The sequence below is a fragment of the Solea senegalensis genome, linkage group LG13, assembly GCF_019176455.1.
Source record: "Solea senegalensis isolate Sse05_10M linkage group LG13, IFAPA_SoseM_1, whole genome shotgun sequence".
In the NCBI taxonomy this organism is placed as follows: domain Eukaryota; kingdom Metazoa; phylum Chordata; class Actinopteri; order Pleuronectiformes; family Soleidae; genus Solea; species Solea senegalensis.
This window is the reverse complement of record NC_058033.1, coordinates 11389422-11403727: the sequence shown is the minus strand read 5'-3', so window position 1 is coordinate 11403727 and position 14306 is coordinate 11389422. Positions and strand designations below refer to the sequence as shown.

The following is a 14306-nucleotide window of genomic DNA, read 5'->3' as shown; positions in this document are numbered from 1 at the left end:
TCTGCATTTTGTCCCTTTCAAAGGGACGTCTTATGAAGACCAACATAGAGATAATTACAGCAGTGTAGTCGAGATGCAATGAAGGCATGAATTGATCTCGTAAAGTCTTTCAAGGGAAGGTAAGCCTTCACATTTGCAAGGAGCCTTAACTGGAGTTTAAAGGCTTAAAGGTGCTGTCCATAATCACATCAGTCAAGCTGGCGGATTTAATCAGTAAGTCCTGATTTTCACCAAATATGTAGTTGCTACCTTTTAAATGACTCGACTTTAATGAAGTATAATGTCAGGGGAAAAAAAAATCAAGTTATTGTTTTACAAAGAATGTGGTCAACCATGGTTTTATATGGATTCAAAATCCAGAGGGGCAGCTACAAGTTTTTACAATTGGAACACATATTCACAAAACACTATATAAACATGCCTGTGAATGTGTCTTAATGAGGGCAATTTTCCATTAAACAAGAAGATTATGGTGTAAATAAGAATAAGAGAAATAAATAAATGTGCAGTACGTCATAATATTTATTCTACAACAGCACTCAATAAAGTGAATGAGAAAAACGAACATAATGAACTGACACTCCGTATCACTTGGTGGCGGTAATGCTTCGAGTTTTGCTGTACAACCGCCCAAAAAAGAACAACAAGGAAGAAGAAAAGGCTGACGTACAGTACGTCAATGCGGTAGTAGTGAACGGCAGAGTTTCGCTGTAGGTGAATGTTGGAAAGGTCTGACCGGCTCTACGTCGCTAAACTGACAGCCAACGGGCCGCGGGGATTGTCGGAGCCGCCGTAGGTCGGTGAAACAGTCATGGGGAACGTAGAGAGCGGCTGCGGTGGAGGCAGCGGTGACGAGGAAGACGTAGAAACGGAGAGCCCCGGCTTCGCGGAAGACAGTCCGGCCTCTGCGGCCACTGGCGGCGGTGTTGGAGCAGTCGGAGGCTCCGGTTCTGCCAAAAGCGGAAGGGGATCGAATAACGTGGCCGTGCCTACCGGTGGACCACCCACCCCCGGTGTACTCTTAGAACAAGTGAAACTGAGAGAAGCGGCGGCCCGTATCGGTGACTCGGGGGTCGCCATTCAGGAATCTGTCTTGGCAGGGAATGAAGGGGCCCTGGTGCGGTGGCTGGAGGACCGTTTAAACCGAGGAGAGGAGTCTGTTAATGTCGAACAATTCTGTGAGATGTTGGAGGGCAGAGATGCTCCGAGAGAAGAATGTGAAGAGGTATAAAGACAGACAAGTGTGCCTGTCGCAGAAGTGCAGTGAAATGCCATAATTGTAGATATGTCCCCTCGCAGCTGAGAGAGCAGAACTGCTGATAGCTGATGCCATGCCCATTTACGATGACAGATCAGGAAATATCGAGCAGTGAGCTCGAGATATGAGCCGCAGATATGCTACATAATCATTTCAGGTTGGCAGTGAAACGATGGGAATGAGCTGTCAACATGTCACCTTTGCCTGCCAGGTTTTTTGTCTCTGGCAATTGTGCCCTGGTCTCTTTGGGCATAAAGAGTTGCTTAGTTGTCAGTTTGCTGTCATTTGACGTTTAACCAATGGATGCAAATGAATGGTTTAACTTAATGCATGTGCACTTTATTTCACTTTTGGCTCTGTGTGACTATTGCTCATTGATTTTCTCAAAGTATTCAGATGTACAGTACCACTTCTCCTTTTAAATTCTGAAGACACAGTATATAACGTAACAAGAAGAAGTACTCCACCAGGGCTGATCTTATTCTCCTCAATGTCAATCCATGTCTGTATCACCACCAAAATCTAATAGTTTTGGGCCATAACTTATGTCCCCAGAAAATGTGATCATAACAATGTGTGTAGTCAAAAACATAATGTCAAGAGAAAGCACTCAGAGAGTGTCTCAGTCCAGATTTCTACCCAACTACATGGTAACATAGACCTAATTGATCTACTATAACTTCATGTTTTTTCAAAGCAAAATTGATATTAATTGACAGAGTTATTAACAAAAGACTCTCCTAAGGTTGCAAGGTTAACAGTTAACACATATAAACCTGTTATCAGATATCTATACTCACAAAATATAATAATTCCTTCCTTGTACCATAACCTACATCTACTGAAAATACATTTGAATCTGTCTGTTTCTTCCTGATTTAGTCCATTTTTAAGAGTCACTGTTTGTTGTTTTGTTTTTTGATTATGTGTATACTCAAAGTTTCTCCATGTTTATTGTCCTTGTTCCCATCTCAGGCTTTTGGGCAGTTTGACGCCGAGGGTGATGGGGTGGTGGATGTCGAGAGCATGCTGATTGCATTGAAGAACTCCAATGGAGCTAATCTACAGGGAGAGCTCAGTCATGTGATAAGACAGCTACAGTCTTGCTCTCTAACCCCAGGTACAAGATATGATTTGTTTACCTGGCTGAATAAGATCGACCTCATTTGAGTAGGCACTGTAGAGGAGTTAACCCTTTAAACTAATGTGGCCTTGTTTCTTGAATTTCTTCCACAGGATTTGTTGACATTTTCTCCAAGACCAAAGACCGGTTAGGGGCACATGCATCTAAGATCCTTAAGTTCTTACACAGGAATCGTATCCCCAGCAGTGCCATTCCATTCCCTGTCTTAGAGGGCTACAATAATATCTGCACCATGAGGTCCAGTGTGGTCCAGGACTACTTGGAATTCCTTTTGCAAAAAGAGAAAGGTGAACTTTAACTTTAAACTTTAAAATTCTAAACAATATCATTTGTATTTTAAGCATATGGTAACCATAGACTGTATATAAAAATGAACATTGCTTTTTGTTTGAAAAATGTAATTTAACCACACAGTCTGTATTTGTTTCTTTCAGATTTAGATATCCAATACAGAGCGGAACTGGACCGCGACCCAGAGGTGGACAAGGTCAAGGTGGTCACGCAGTGCTACAGCGCAATAGAAGCTTCATCTAATGTTGCTGACGTTTACAAGATAACAAATGGTGAAACTTCAACTTTCTGGCAGTCAGATGGCAGTCCACGCTCACACTGGATCAGGTAATGATATGTGACTCAAGACTTTGCCGCTTGCTTGATCCTTGATATATGGATGATTTATTGCATGTGTTCTGAATATTAATAATACATCTGAAGGAGGAATCCTAACGCTTTTCTGTTTTCCAGGTTGAAAATGAAACCAGATGTGGTTTTGAGACGGCTGGCCATTGCTGTGGCTTCAAATGACCACAGCTACATGCCTCAGCTGATCTCACTGGCTGTGGGGAAAAAACGTCGTTCCCTGCAAGAAATCAAAGAGGTCCGCATCCCCAGCAATGTCACAGGCTATGTTGTTCTCCTGGAGAATGCCAACATAACACTCCCCTGTGAGTAACTACCTTACTATGTGTGGCTGTGTAGTTGAGTGTTTATTTTATCTATTTTTTTAATCTGTGGCTTGTGTTTTACTTTACTGATGCCTGCAGAAAACACCCTGCAGAGACAGGGATGGGTTCTTCATTACTGGTTATGTGAAACACCTCACTTTTGAATCAGCATATCAGCTGCCATTTGCCACACTCCTGAAATAACACCTGTGTTGCCACACGTTTACTTAATAGAAGCTGTCAATCCAGACCACTGTGGACTAAAACTGCCAAGCCTGGTTTTTGTTCATGGGGATCATTTAATTAAAATCAGATTCAGCTATAAGATGGAACAGAGCAATATTAGCATAGATTAAAAACATGGTGGAAAGCACCCCATCTGTATTTTAAAAGCAATCTTGTATTATTTGGCTCCAACTATAGGCTACTCTTGTTGTTTCTAATCAAAACCTTGTTTTTCAATTGAAGAAGCAGCCAATGTTTTCATCTCTTAAGGGCAGATACCCAGGGTGAACACATCTGCTCTTTAGAGATGTAAATTACAGAGGATTAAAGGGACTATCTCTTACTTTAACGTAATTTCCTGCTTAACTCATCTATCCACATTAGTCTTACCTTACCAGTAGTCTCATAGAGCTATCCACAGTGAAGGAGTTGATACTAGTTTCACAGACATTGTGAATACTCATCTTGATCTCTGATCTTCAGGGTCCAGTTTTGACAAATAGTTTATTTTGCCAATCTCCAAAAGATGACATGCACTTGTCTCTGGAGAAGGGAAGCAATAAGGATATTACATCTATCTAAATTCAGATTATTCTGAATTAATAATGTGTCCCCCTACTAACCTTGGTTGTTCCCAGCCCTAAATTGAAAATCTATACTATTCTTATAAAAGCCATAGTCTGCGTTCCCAGCATTCTTTCCCTCATTTTGACATTGTTGCTTTCACAACTCTCTCTTTCATTCAAGTTATAACTTAAATTTGAAAGACAAGGTTGTGCGCTTCAACAGTGAAATTTTCTTTTGCTGAACCAAAAATCCAAAAACCATGTAAAAAAAAAGAAAGAAAGAAAAGAAATCATCCCAAATCAAAAAGTGGAAAAGGACAAAATACTCACATTTCTGTGGTTTATTTTGGCTCACATCACAAACAAACACTTCAAACCTGGCAGGTGACTTATTAAGAGCACAATGTGTGCCGTGCCAAATTTGTCATAGTTTGGATAAGATACACTAGTATAATGAGTGAAACACTTGCTGCTTGTAGGCATTTTTGTGTCTGTGAAAATGGTTGTTTGTAGCAGTGATGTGTTTCACTCTTGGCTCCCTTCGTCAAGATCTTTTTATAGCCTTCTCAGAAGATCGAGCAATGACTGCTGCATTTTTGCACTATGTATTCCATCAGTGTACCCTAACAATATTATCTCTTCAACAAATCCCAGACATCCAAATCAACATCAAGCGATGTCTGAGTGACGGATGTGACACCAGGATTCATGGCTTGAAGACTCTCGGTTATCAGATTACCAAGAGTAAAGAGGTGTCTGTTTCGGATGCTTCAGCCATCTGGTACCTGTCTCTCCTCACTTCCTTGGTCACTGCTTCTATGGAGACTAACCCTGCACTGGCCCAGACTGTCCTTCAGAGCACGCAGTAAGATACTCAATTTTGCCTTTACATGTAAATGTTGGAAGGAAACATCAATAACCTTTGTATTAAAAGCAATATGATGTTTTCACTTTGTAGCTTTTCAGGTTTGTTTGTTTTCTCCTTCTAGAAAAGCCTTGCGCCACATGCCACCATTGTCCCTGACACCAACATCCACGGAGTTTCCCAAGTTCTTCTCTTTGAACATCCTAGAGGAGGTGGATGGATTTCTGCTCAGGATAGCAGAGTAATGACCTCAACACACACATTCATTGCTGCCACACTGAGCTCATAATGCCGATGTCATCACAATGAAAGCAATGGAGTTGATCAACAATAGCTGCAACAACAGGGCTGAAACCCTCTCGATAGTCATTTAATTATCATGTTACTGGCTCTGAGGACAAATGGCTAATGACTAATGGCTGCACAGTTGAAGGATTTAAATTGGAATTGTAGATGGTATAGCAGTTATATTTTGATGGTATCTCATGATGTAAAGTAAATATTAACCAATGCTTTACTTTACCGATGTTTTATCACAACTTAAATTGCAATGCAATGTACTGTATATCTGAAACATTACAATTAGGTATTTTACTCAAATTGGTGAGTGGTTTACAACAGTCACTAAACTTTACCACAACCTGGAATTACTTGGGACACAAAAATCACCTCCTGAATATCACCCACTGCACCTCAAAACTAACTAACACTTTTGCTGTTTTGTTCCTGTGTAGCTGCTGTGTGAGCCGTGATGCAGAACTGACCCTGCTGGCCTTCGCTCTGGCCAGAGGCAGCGTGGCAAAAGTGCTCCAGGCCTTGTCCTGCCTCAACAATCATTTAAATACCGAGTACAAGGCGTCCTCCCTCATTGCATCTATGGCCTCGGTTAGGCTGCGACTACACTACCACAACGGTAAAGTAACTAAGCTAACTTAGTTACGTTAAGTTAGCTTAGTTAACTGACTTGTATGATTGAAACGCTGTTATCATTGTCATAATGACTTGTATTGCGCTGCAGGAAAGCCCCTCCAGCTGCACCTACAGGCCTGTGATGTGAAGAGTAAAGAGGAGAAATCCGGACCAGAGAACATGCTCACAGAGTCTTCCACTGGTGATGGTACAACTGAGACAAATAACACTTTATCTCTCTTGCTTAAGTGCAGTACAAACATGCCAAGTATAACAGAAATGGTCCTCTGCAGGTTTTCTCACAGAGACTGGCAGAAAGAAAGCCAGTGTGATACTGTCCACTGAGGACCAGAGCAACTTCCAGGTCACTCAGATGAAGATCAAAGTAAGGCTCCCTATGATTTGACAGAATTTGTGGCACCACAGACATTAATGGAGAAGTTATTGTTGTTAAATGCTGCTGTCTGATTGGTGTAACAAGGTGCGGAAAGGAGCCATTGGAGCAAAATGTGGCTTGGTGTTTGCGTACAAAGACGAGGACCCTTTTGATGCAGAGAAACATTTCAGGAGGTTCAAAAAGTATGACTCGTGGAACTACAAGGACTATAAAAAGTTTGTTCAGGCCAGGTAAGGATCCATTATTAAATATTTTACTTTGGATTTTTGTGTTTACAACTTGTACATGTAACAAACTTTAAGAGAAGGCAGCTGTGATTAGCAAATTTATGACTTTAGTGAAGATAGTGGTACAACTCGTTTACTCATATTGTGTATACACCTAAGCAGGGTGAGGGTCTATCTTAGTGAATGTGAATGTGAGTGGCTGACACACCATGCTGTCACCTGACCTGCAGTGTGAAGATTCCAGCAGAGACTGAGGACGAGCCGATTGGCTGGTTCGAGCTTGAGGAGGACTGGAACGGCGTTGAGATCAAGCTGCAGCAGTATCGAGTTGCAAAGGTACTGTACTGCATCCAGTGAAAACAGTAGCGTGTAATGATTTGAACCTCACTGTCATATTTTGTATCTCACCCCTCGAGTATTTTTATTCTTTTTTTAAAATAACATGGTATTTTTCTTGTGGTTAGCAAATCCCACAGTGGGAAAATAAACGATGAACTTATTCTACTACTGGATATTTTCTGAGTATGTGAAACATTATATCATACCATATATCATATTCCACTGAACCATAGAGTTTGTTGTTGATCACAACTGGTAAATGTACGTCATGTTAGGCTGATACCAAAGCACTGGGTGGCGTGTTGTGTCGTTATAGAAAACACAGGCATTGTGTTATGTGTCAGTCAAACACATGTTCCTTCTCCAGTTTAAACACTTAACTTAAAACTTTAGTTCCCAGCTGTTTTATGGAAACGAATTTACACCTTGAATTGTTAAACATTTTGTTTGTTTGTTTTTTGTCTTTCTAGTTCCTGATGGTGAAATTCCTCTGCACCAGGCAGGACTCTGCTGAGCGTCTGGGTGTACAGTCCATCAGCTTTAGTGGCTACTTGTGCCCTGGGATGGAGAAGCTGGGGGACCTGGATGACCTCAGTCTAAAGGGAGAGCGCTTCGACTGTGATGCTGTCACTGGCCTTTGTCTACTTAACAAGACACTTTTCTTCATTCAGCAGCTTACACGAGACATGGTAACTACTGATCACTGCTTGAGGGACAGTATGAGTATAAGTACTTGTTTTTTTTCCTGCACTTTTAAAATGATCTGTTGTTACACAAACAAAGATCTAAAAACAATCTAATCCATCCTCTGTTTCTGTAGAATACTTCTCAATTCAAGCAGAAATGTCTCCTGGACTTCAGTGGCCTCACCCTCAACCTCTTCTGGAAATTCTACAGTAAACTCAGAGAAATGTGAGTGAAATGGCACCTTGTTGTCTGTATGCTCTTTACATCAGTTATTACCACTTTAAGCCATATTAAGGTAAGGCCTGTATAAAGCTCATTTCTTTGTTTCAGTGAGGGAGAAGAGGTGTTGAAGAGTAGAGTTCTGCTGCTCCAGTTGATGGAGAACTGTTTCCCTGTGCTGCCCAACCCACTGGAGTACGAAGGCGCACAGGAGAGTAGGGTGCCGGATGCAGAAGGTGCTGCAGCAGCAGCTTGTCCATCCACATCCAGCAGTGAAGAGCCTCTGAATGACTCAGTTAAGGCTGTGTGTGAATTTTACACTCACCTCTGCCAAAGTAAGGACATGTTCTATTTCATTCAAGTTTAAGACGTTGATGAAAAGTATTTGTTTTCCTATGTTGATTTTTAAAATGTTCTTCTGATTTATTCTGTTTTGTAATTATGTTATGGCAAGCTGTCTTAGTCAGGATTCCCTCAAAAAATCTAAATCTAAAAGGACTTCCTGGTTGATAAAAGGCTTTATTAAAATAATTATGAAAAACATCAGGAAAAGTATTTGATTAAAAGGTTTTTCTCTCTCGCGTGACTTGTTTGATGATAGTAGTATGTCATGCTAGATGTCTGAGAGAATCTGTGTTAAATAATAATAATAGTAATAATGATCCATTTTATTATAACAGATTTTAAAATGAACAACGGTGAAACAATCTAAGAACAAAAACTTTTTGTTTGGGAATGGACTTGAGAGAGACTAAAGAGAAGGGAGTTACAGTAGTCTGTGCAGGTGTAAACTAGTTTAGCAGCACGACAGGGTGTGAGGGATGGGTGGAGGCAATTAATGTCGTGTACGAAGTGTGCAGACTCGGTGACCTTATTGATATGAGCTTGTAATGACAGTGCTATTAAGGATGACACCCAGACTTTAAACCTGAGTGGAATGGAAAAACTTTCAACTCTGATTTGGAGCCAGTGAGGAGAAAAGTGAGAGGTTTTATCACTATTCAATTTGAGAAAATGAGAACCAGTATTTGATTTCATGAAGGCAAGATTCAAGAATTTTTATTGTCATTATGAGGACATAATGAAATTTTTGCAAAGACTCCCGAGAAATTTTTGCAGAGACTCCCGAATTGGAGAGGGACTTTGGAGGGAGGTAGGAGTTAGGTTTGACTGACGGGTAGAGCTGGGTGTCATTGGCATAGCAATGGAAATTGATGTTAAATGTATGGAAGCTATGGCCAAGAGTTAGTAGATAGATTATGAACAGAAGTAGCCCCAGGATAGAACCGTGGGGAACACCGGTGGTAACTGGAAATGGCTGTGATTTGAAAGGTTTGAGCTGGATGTTGTGATAATATTTATTATGTTTGTGTTTTAGTTGTGGACGATCCAGTGGGTGAAACATTGGTGGAGAAAGCTTTGCACAGTGAAGCAGTCAAGGCCATTCTTAATGGTGCTGCTGTTTTCTTTCCTGATAAACGCGTACGTCGAGACAGACTCTTCCACATGATGGTTAGTGGCCTAACATTAATAATGATAACAATTTGTTAACAACAGCACTATAATAATAATAGTGATATAATCCATGTTCTTTGTTCAGAAACATATTACTGAAGAGGATCAGCCAGAGTCAGTAAAGGTGACATTTGAGTCACTCTGTAATTACTTCAGGTAGGTATGCTATAGGAATGTAAATACACCAACTTTCTCATCACAAATCACAATGGATCAGTAACACATCAGTGTTTTTTACTACGTAGTGATCAGGATCCAAGTGGCCTTCTTCTGCTACCACCTAAAGGAGCTCCTGCAGACTTTGACATCAGCCCCATGCTGTCAGTCATGGAGACACTGCTTCTGGTGGCAACCCGAGAGGTAAGACTTCTAGGCTAAGTCTCATATGTTTCATCAACTTGTTTACTATTTATCAACAACCCTCACTGTCTTATATTGCCTTGGTGTTAAATCACATGTTTTTCTAATCTATTTTTCTATGTCCTGCTTTGTTGGACGTGTCTCCCATCTCTCAGTGTGAAGTTATTATGGTGGATGGGAGTAGTGGACCCAGCAGGGCGGTGTTGTTGTCCTTGTTCTGGGCACTGCAAGGAAGTCTGCTCTCCTGGTGCTACCTGCAGCTTAAAGGAGGAACTTCAACAGCCATCGCCATGGAGTTGGCAAGAGACATCCTGCTAAAATGTGAGATACAGAGATGGTAGCTAGGTTTTTCACTAAGATGTATTGCAAATGTTGTCCACATTTTCAAAAATCTAGTAAAAGAAAAAGAGCCTTAATTTGTGTTTCCAATCCACTGCTGTTGAAAAAATATTCAGAGTAACCAGTGTAAGCAGTAGGTGGTGCAAAAGTCCAGGTTACCACAGAAGGATAAAAAGGCACAACTTGATGACATAATTTAAGAGTACCAAGCAAGCTTGTGATGATAAAGCATACTGTTGCTGCTTCCCATCTATTATTAGTAGTAATAATTGCTTCTTGCACTAAGTGGAGGGATGCTGTGGTTTCCTCATTAGTCCATGCAGCATGCCTCCAGAAGATGGAATAGCACTTCAGTCTTGTGATTTCTAAACGTTATCCTTTATTCACTGAATTATTTTTCCATAGCACTTACTCACATTTAGCTTTAATTGATAAACCAACCTTTCGACCTTCCTCAATCATAAAACCGTAAAGATTTTTTGGAATTTTCATTCAGTTTTTTTTGTGCAAATCAAAATGTGAGGTGGAGTAGTGGAGTAGTGAAGATCAGTGTAATCTAACAGATACCAGTTTTAGCTTAAGGGTAGAATAGAAAAAGTAATTATCAACCTGTCTTCTCAACAGATGTGGATCAGTTCTTGGGAAATGTTAAGACTGCCTTTCTTTCCCTCCTGGAGAGATACACTGGTGCTGAAATTACTGACAAACTTGGCAACTCCATCCTAGCCACAGTCTTCAGACAACTGGTAACGGATTTTGAAATGCACTCTGGCACAGATTTTCTTGTTGATCTGCCAAATGTGAATGTGTTAATAAAATGTTTTCTGTTCCTGGTAGTTGATCTTCTTCCTGGAGTTGTGTTCTTTGGACATCCCTCACAGTGTGCTGCTGAAGAGCTTCTCTTCCCTTGTTGAGCTCTTCAAAAACCTGACCACTGACACTGGAGACATACTTTCAAAGGTCAGTCCACTTCAACTTTAGATGTTAATGCTCCTGACTTTGCATGAATGCAGTGTCCCATCCCACTGTAAGAGATTCGTTGGAAAGTACAGTCCAGCATTTAGTGCATGGGGTACAAGAAGTTCAGTAGCATTACTGTAACTATTTAAATGGCCATCTATCCATCATCAGAAATTACAAAATTAGAAATGACTATTTATATTAATGTTTTCATAATTTTTTTATAACCTACAGATTTAGAAGTGATGTCTTTTTTTATCTTAGACTGTGGCATTCATGTTGTAAATGTGTATTATTTCACTATAAGTTGCAATGTTGCTCTGCACTGTTAGGTGGATCAAGAGAGCTGGCACCAGCCGCAGCAGCCAGTGGTGTTGAGAACCTGGAACATGGAATCTCCTCACAACTATGAGAACAGCCGCCATGAGACCACCATCTTTGCGTGTCCCGGTGCTACTTCCTTTGAGGTCGAGTTCGATGAGCGCTGTGAGACAGAGAAGAGGTGAATTATGTAAAATATTTTATGACCTTTTTTTATAACCCACAATGGGGATTTTACTTACCCATCATGTATGCTTTTTATATTAACAGATATGATTACCTAGAATTTACAGATTCTAGAGGTGGCAAAGTTCGCTATGACATGAAAGTTGGAACTGAGAAGTGGCCAAAGGTAGGATATGGGAAACTTATGAATTTGTGCCCATATGAAACACTATTGTTGTTGAATTCCTTTCATATATATATATATATATATATATTAATTGTTTCACGTTGCTCCTCCAGAAAGTGACGTTTGATGCTGGCCCTCAGCTCCAGTTCCTCTTCCACTCTGACAGCAATAATAATGAGTGGGGTTATAAGTTCACTGTGACAGCCATGGGGTTGCCGGACATCACCATTTCCTGGATGTCAGACCTTCAGCTGCTTGTGGCTCGCCTGATGGGTCGTCTTGCATCTAGAACTCTTGCACTGAAATCCCCTCATGGTAAAACTGTTTATTGCTTTATTTATTTTACTAAACACAATAATCTCTGTGTTCTAAACTGTCTCTCTGAACCGTAATTGGAACATTTCTAATCTTAACTGACAAGATCTAAACTGCAAAATATACTGTCTGAAATTATTTGATGGTCCAGTATGTTCCAGAGTGTTTCAGAATGATGTTGTAGTCCAGCAATTGCAGACTTTTTATGCTATGCTGACATTTGTGGTGTTTTCTCTATTACAGAGATACGCACCATTAAAGAGCTTCCATTAGGGAAAATGTCCCATGTTCACTCATCTCCTTTGTGGAAACCCATCCTGCGACACGGCCTGTGTGAAACAAATCAGAAGAAAATACACTCAGATCAGGTATAGTCAATTCTGCTTCATGTCATACAGTTATGTAAAAGAAGAAAAATCAATTTTTCCATTTCCTCAGCTGGTCAGTATTATTCCATGTCTGTTTTTGTTTTCCTATGTGGTAGACAAATACATGGACTCTTGATGATGTAATGAGCTTCCTGGAGGACTTTGCTCGATGGAATCCTTCACAGGAAATGACAGACAGCAGAACAGAGTTGATGAAGACACTCATGCACTCCTGCAGAAAACAGACAATGAGGAATGAGATTGCAGCCGGGTCAAAGACGGACCAAGCTGTGAATGCCATTTGGGCAGTTATGGTTTACCACACACCGGCCCTCAACCAAGCCCTGATGACATATGGTAATAGTTGACTGTAATTGGTAACCACAGAATAAAAACTGTTTCTCACTGTCTTTTAGATTTTCATTCCACATGATGGATTATTTTAGCTGATTCACTTTGTTGATCTCTGTTTTTTTTTCCAAATGTGTAGTTAATCAGGATTGCAAGTGCTGTCTTAGTGAAGAGTTTGTGCAGGTGTATTCATTAGCAGACAGCATCAGAATGTGGATGGTGAGTGATAATCTTTGATTATATGCTGCTGAAGTTCTTTGATGGTTGCATTACTTGACTGTTGTGCTGATGATGTGTTTTTTTCCCTGTCAGCTGGAGATGAAGCAGCGACACCTAGTTGGCAAAATGAATGTTCCTGATGAGAATGAAGGGGTTACTGATGAGGTTACTGCGGAGACTTTATGTAAGGATTTTAGAAAATGCAAATCCAAATTCCATGTTTGTTCTCTTACTCGTAAGGTAATCTCCTGAATATTTCTGACTGTGTAAATTTGTTTCATTCTAGCTGAGATGTGTATCGAGAAGAGCCTCTTACTGTTCAGATTTGCCCCTTGTGGAGTAACATACCAGGACAGTGAGTCATTGAAAGCTGCAGGGGGGAGCAGTGTGCCACTCTTCCACTCCAGTTCGATCGTGGAAGGAGACTTCCAGCCCAGCTCCTCTCCAGGAGCTCAGACTACAGGGGTTGATGAGGGCAGTGAGAGCAAGGCCGCACAGGACAACTCCCACGGTGCTCAAGTCCAAAACTCTACTACTTGTTTGCACAGCAGGCAAGGCCACAGAGGCTCCACAGAGAGCCTCTCATCTCAGACAGCAGACCCAGCCTCACCCTCAGCTTTCCCCCGTAAACCCCCATTCAGTCGGGCACGCCTACGACTCCTGTCCTGCCGATCGATGGAGGAGCCCCACATGACTCCTTCCGTCAAGGATCGCCACCCGATACTCAAACACATACTAAACTTTATCAGGGACCAGGCTCTAACAACTGCAAGGTTACTGTCTTTTGCATTTTATGTTAGTGTAATTTGTCACATGCATGGTTAGGTTAACAGATTCCTCTTCTTTTAGCATTCTGCAGACACTCTCTCTGAACAAAGCCCAGGCTCTGAGCGTGTGCAAGGTCCTTGAGATGGTGCAGCAGTGTTTGCATTCCCTTGGAAAGCCACATCTATTCCAAGCCCCCTGCATCTTATTCCTACAAGAACTAGTGGCATGCCAGAAAGACTTCACCAGGTACATCCACAGGAAATCTTTTCAGTTTAAAACTGTGATGTTTCTTATGTTATTATTCAACCTCTGTTTGGCCTTCATCAACAGAAATGTTAACTTTATTTGTATGTTGGAAATGGGCTCTGTCAAACAAAACTATCAGACCTGACTGTGGGAGCATTTATATGTATACAGCGGCAGTGTATACACTTACTAAACTTTTATTTATATGGCACTTTTCTTTACAAATGTTACAAAACTGCTTAACAGTCCAATCAAGACTAATGTTGCTGTTGCCTCCACCTGTCTCAACATAAATAAATCACTTCCTGTGTGCATTGCAGGAATGTCTCCAGGTGACACAAGTTTAAGCATCGCTATACACAGAGAGTCAATTTTATAAGGTGTAGGTAAATAGATAAATAGGATAAATTGT

At 40.9% G+C, this 14306-nt stretch overlaps 1 protein-coding gene across 1 annotated transcript in view; it reads left to right on the top strand.

Moving 5' to 3' along the window:
- The first annotated feature begins 666 nt into the window (after positions 1 to 666).
- zzef1 (zinc finger, ZZ-type with EF hand domain 1) overlaps positions 667 to 14306 on the top strand; it is a 30285-nt gene continuing 16645 nt past the window's right edge. The window contains exons 1-30 of the mRNA XM_044042012.1: positions 667 to 1225; positions 2234 to 2378; positions 2495 to 2689; positions 2837 to 3020; positions 3147 to 3346; positions 4792 to 5002; positions 5127 to 5243; positions 5737 to 5915; positions 6021 to 6119; positions 6205 to 6296; positions 6393 to 6538; positions 6766 to 6871; positions 7345 to 7563; positions 7695 to 7786; positions 7892 to 8115; positions 9159 to 9292; positions 9381 to 9451; positions 9541 to 9655; positions 9811 to 9976; positions 10619 to 10740; positions 10832 to 10954; positions 11287 to 11456; positions 11546 to 11627; positions 11741 to 11942; positions 12186 to 12310; positions 12427 to 12667; positions 12801 to 12880; positions 12974 to 13064; positions 13167 to 13653; positions 13730 to 13894. Coding sequence (XP_043897947.1) covers positions 812 to 1225; positions 2234 to 2378; positions 2495 to 2689; positions 2837 to 3020; positions 3147 to 3346; positions 4792 to 5002; positions 5127 to 5243; positions 5737 to 5915; positions 6021 to 6119; positions 6205 to 6296; positions 6393 to 6538; positions 6766 to 6871; positions 7345 to 7563; positions 7695 to 7786; positions 7892 to 8115; positions 9159 to 9292; positions 9381 to 9451; positions 9541 to 9655; positions 9811 to 9976; positions 10619 to 10740; positions 10832 to 10954; positions 11287 to 11456; positions 11546 to 11627; positions 11741 to 11942; positions 12186 to 12310; positions 12427 to 12667; positions 12801 to 12880; positions 12974 to 13064; positions 13167 to 13653; positions 13730 to 13894 — 4997 coding nt within the window. The 5' untranslated portion in view covers positions 667 to 811. The remainder of the gene's footprint in view (positions 1226 to 2233; positions 2379 to 2494; positions 2690 to 2836; positions 3021 to 3146; positions 3347 to 4791; positions 5003 to 5126; positions 5244 to 5736; positions 5916 to 6020; positions 6120 to 6204; positions 6297 to 6392; positions 6539 to 6765; positions 6872 to 7344; positions 7564 to 7694; positions 7787 to 7891; positions 8116 to 9158; positions 9293 to 9380; positions 9452 to 9540; positions 9656 to 9810; positions 9977 to 10618; positions 10741 to 10831; positions 10955 to 11286; positions 11457 to 11545; positions 11628 to 11740; positions 11943 to 12185; positions 12311 to 12426; positions 12668 to 12800; positions 12881 to 12973; positions 13065 to 13166; positions 13654 to 13729; positions 13895 to 14306) is intronic.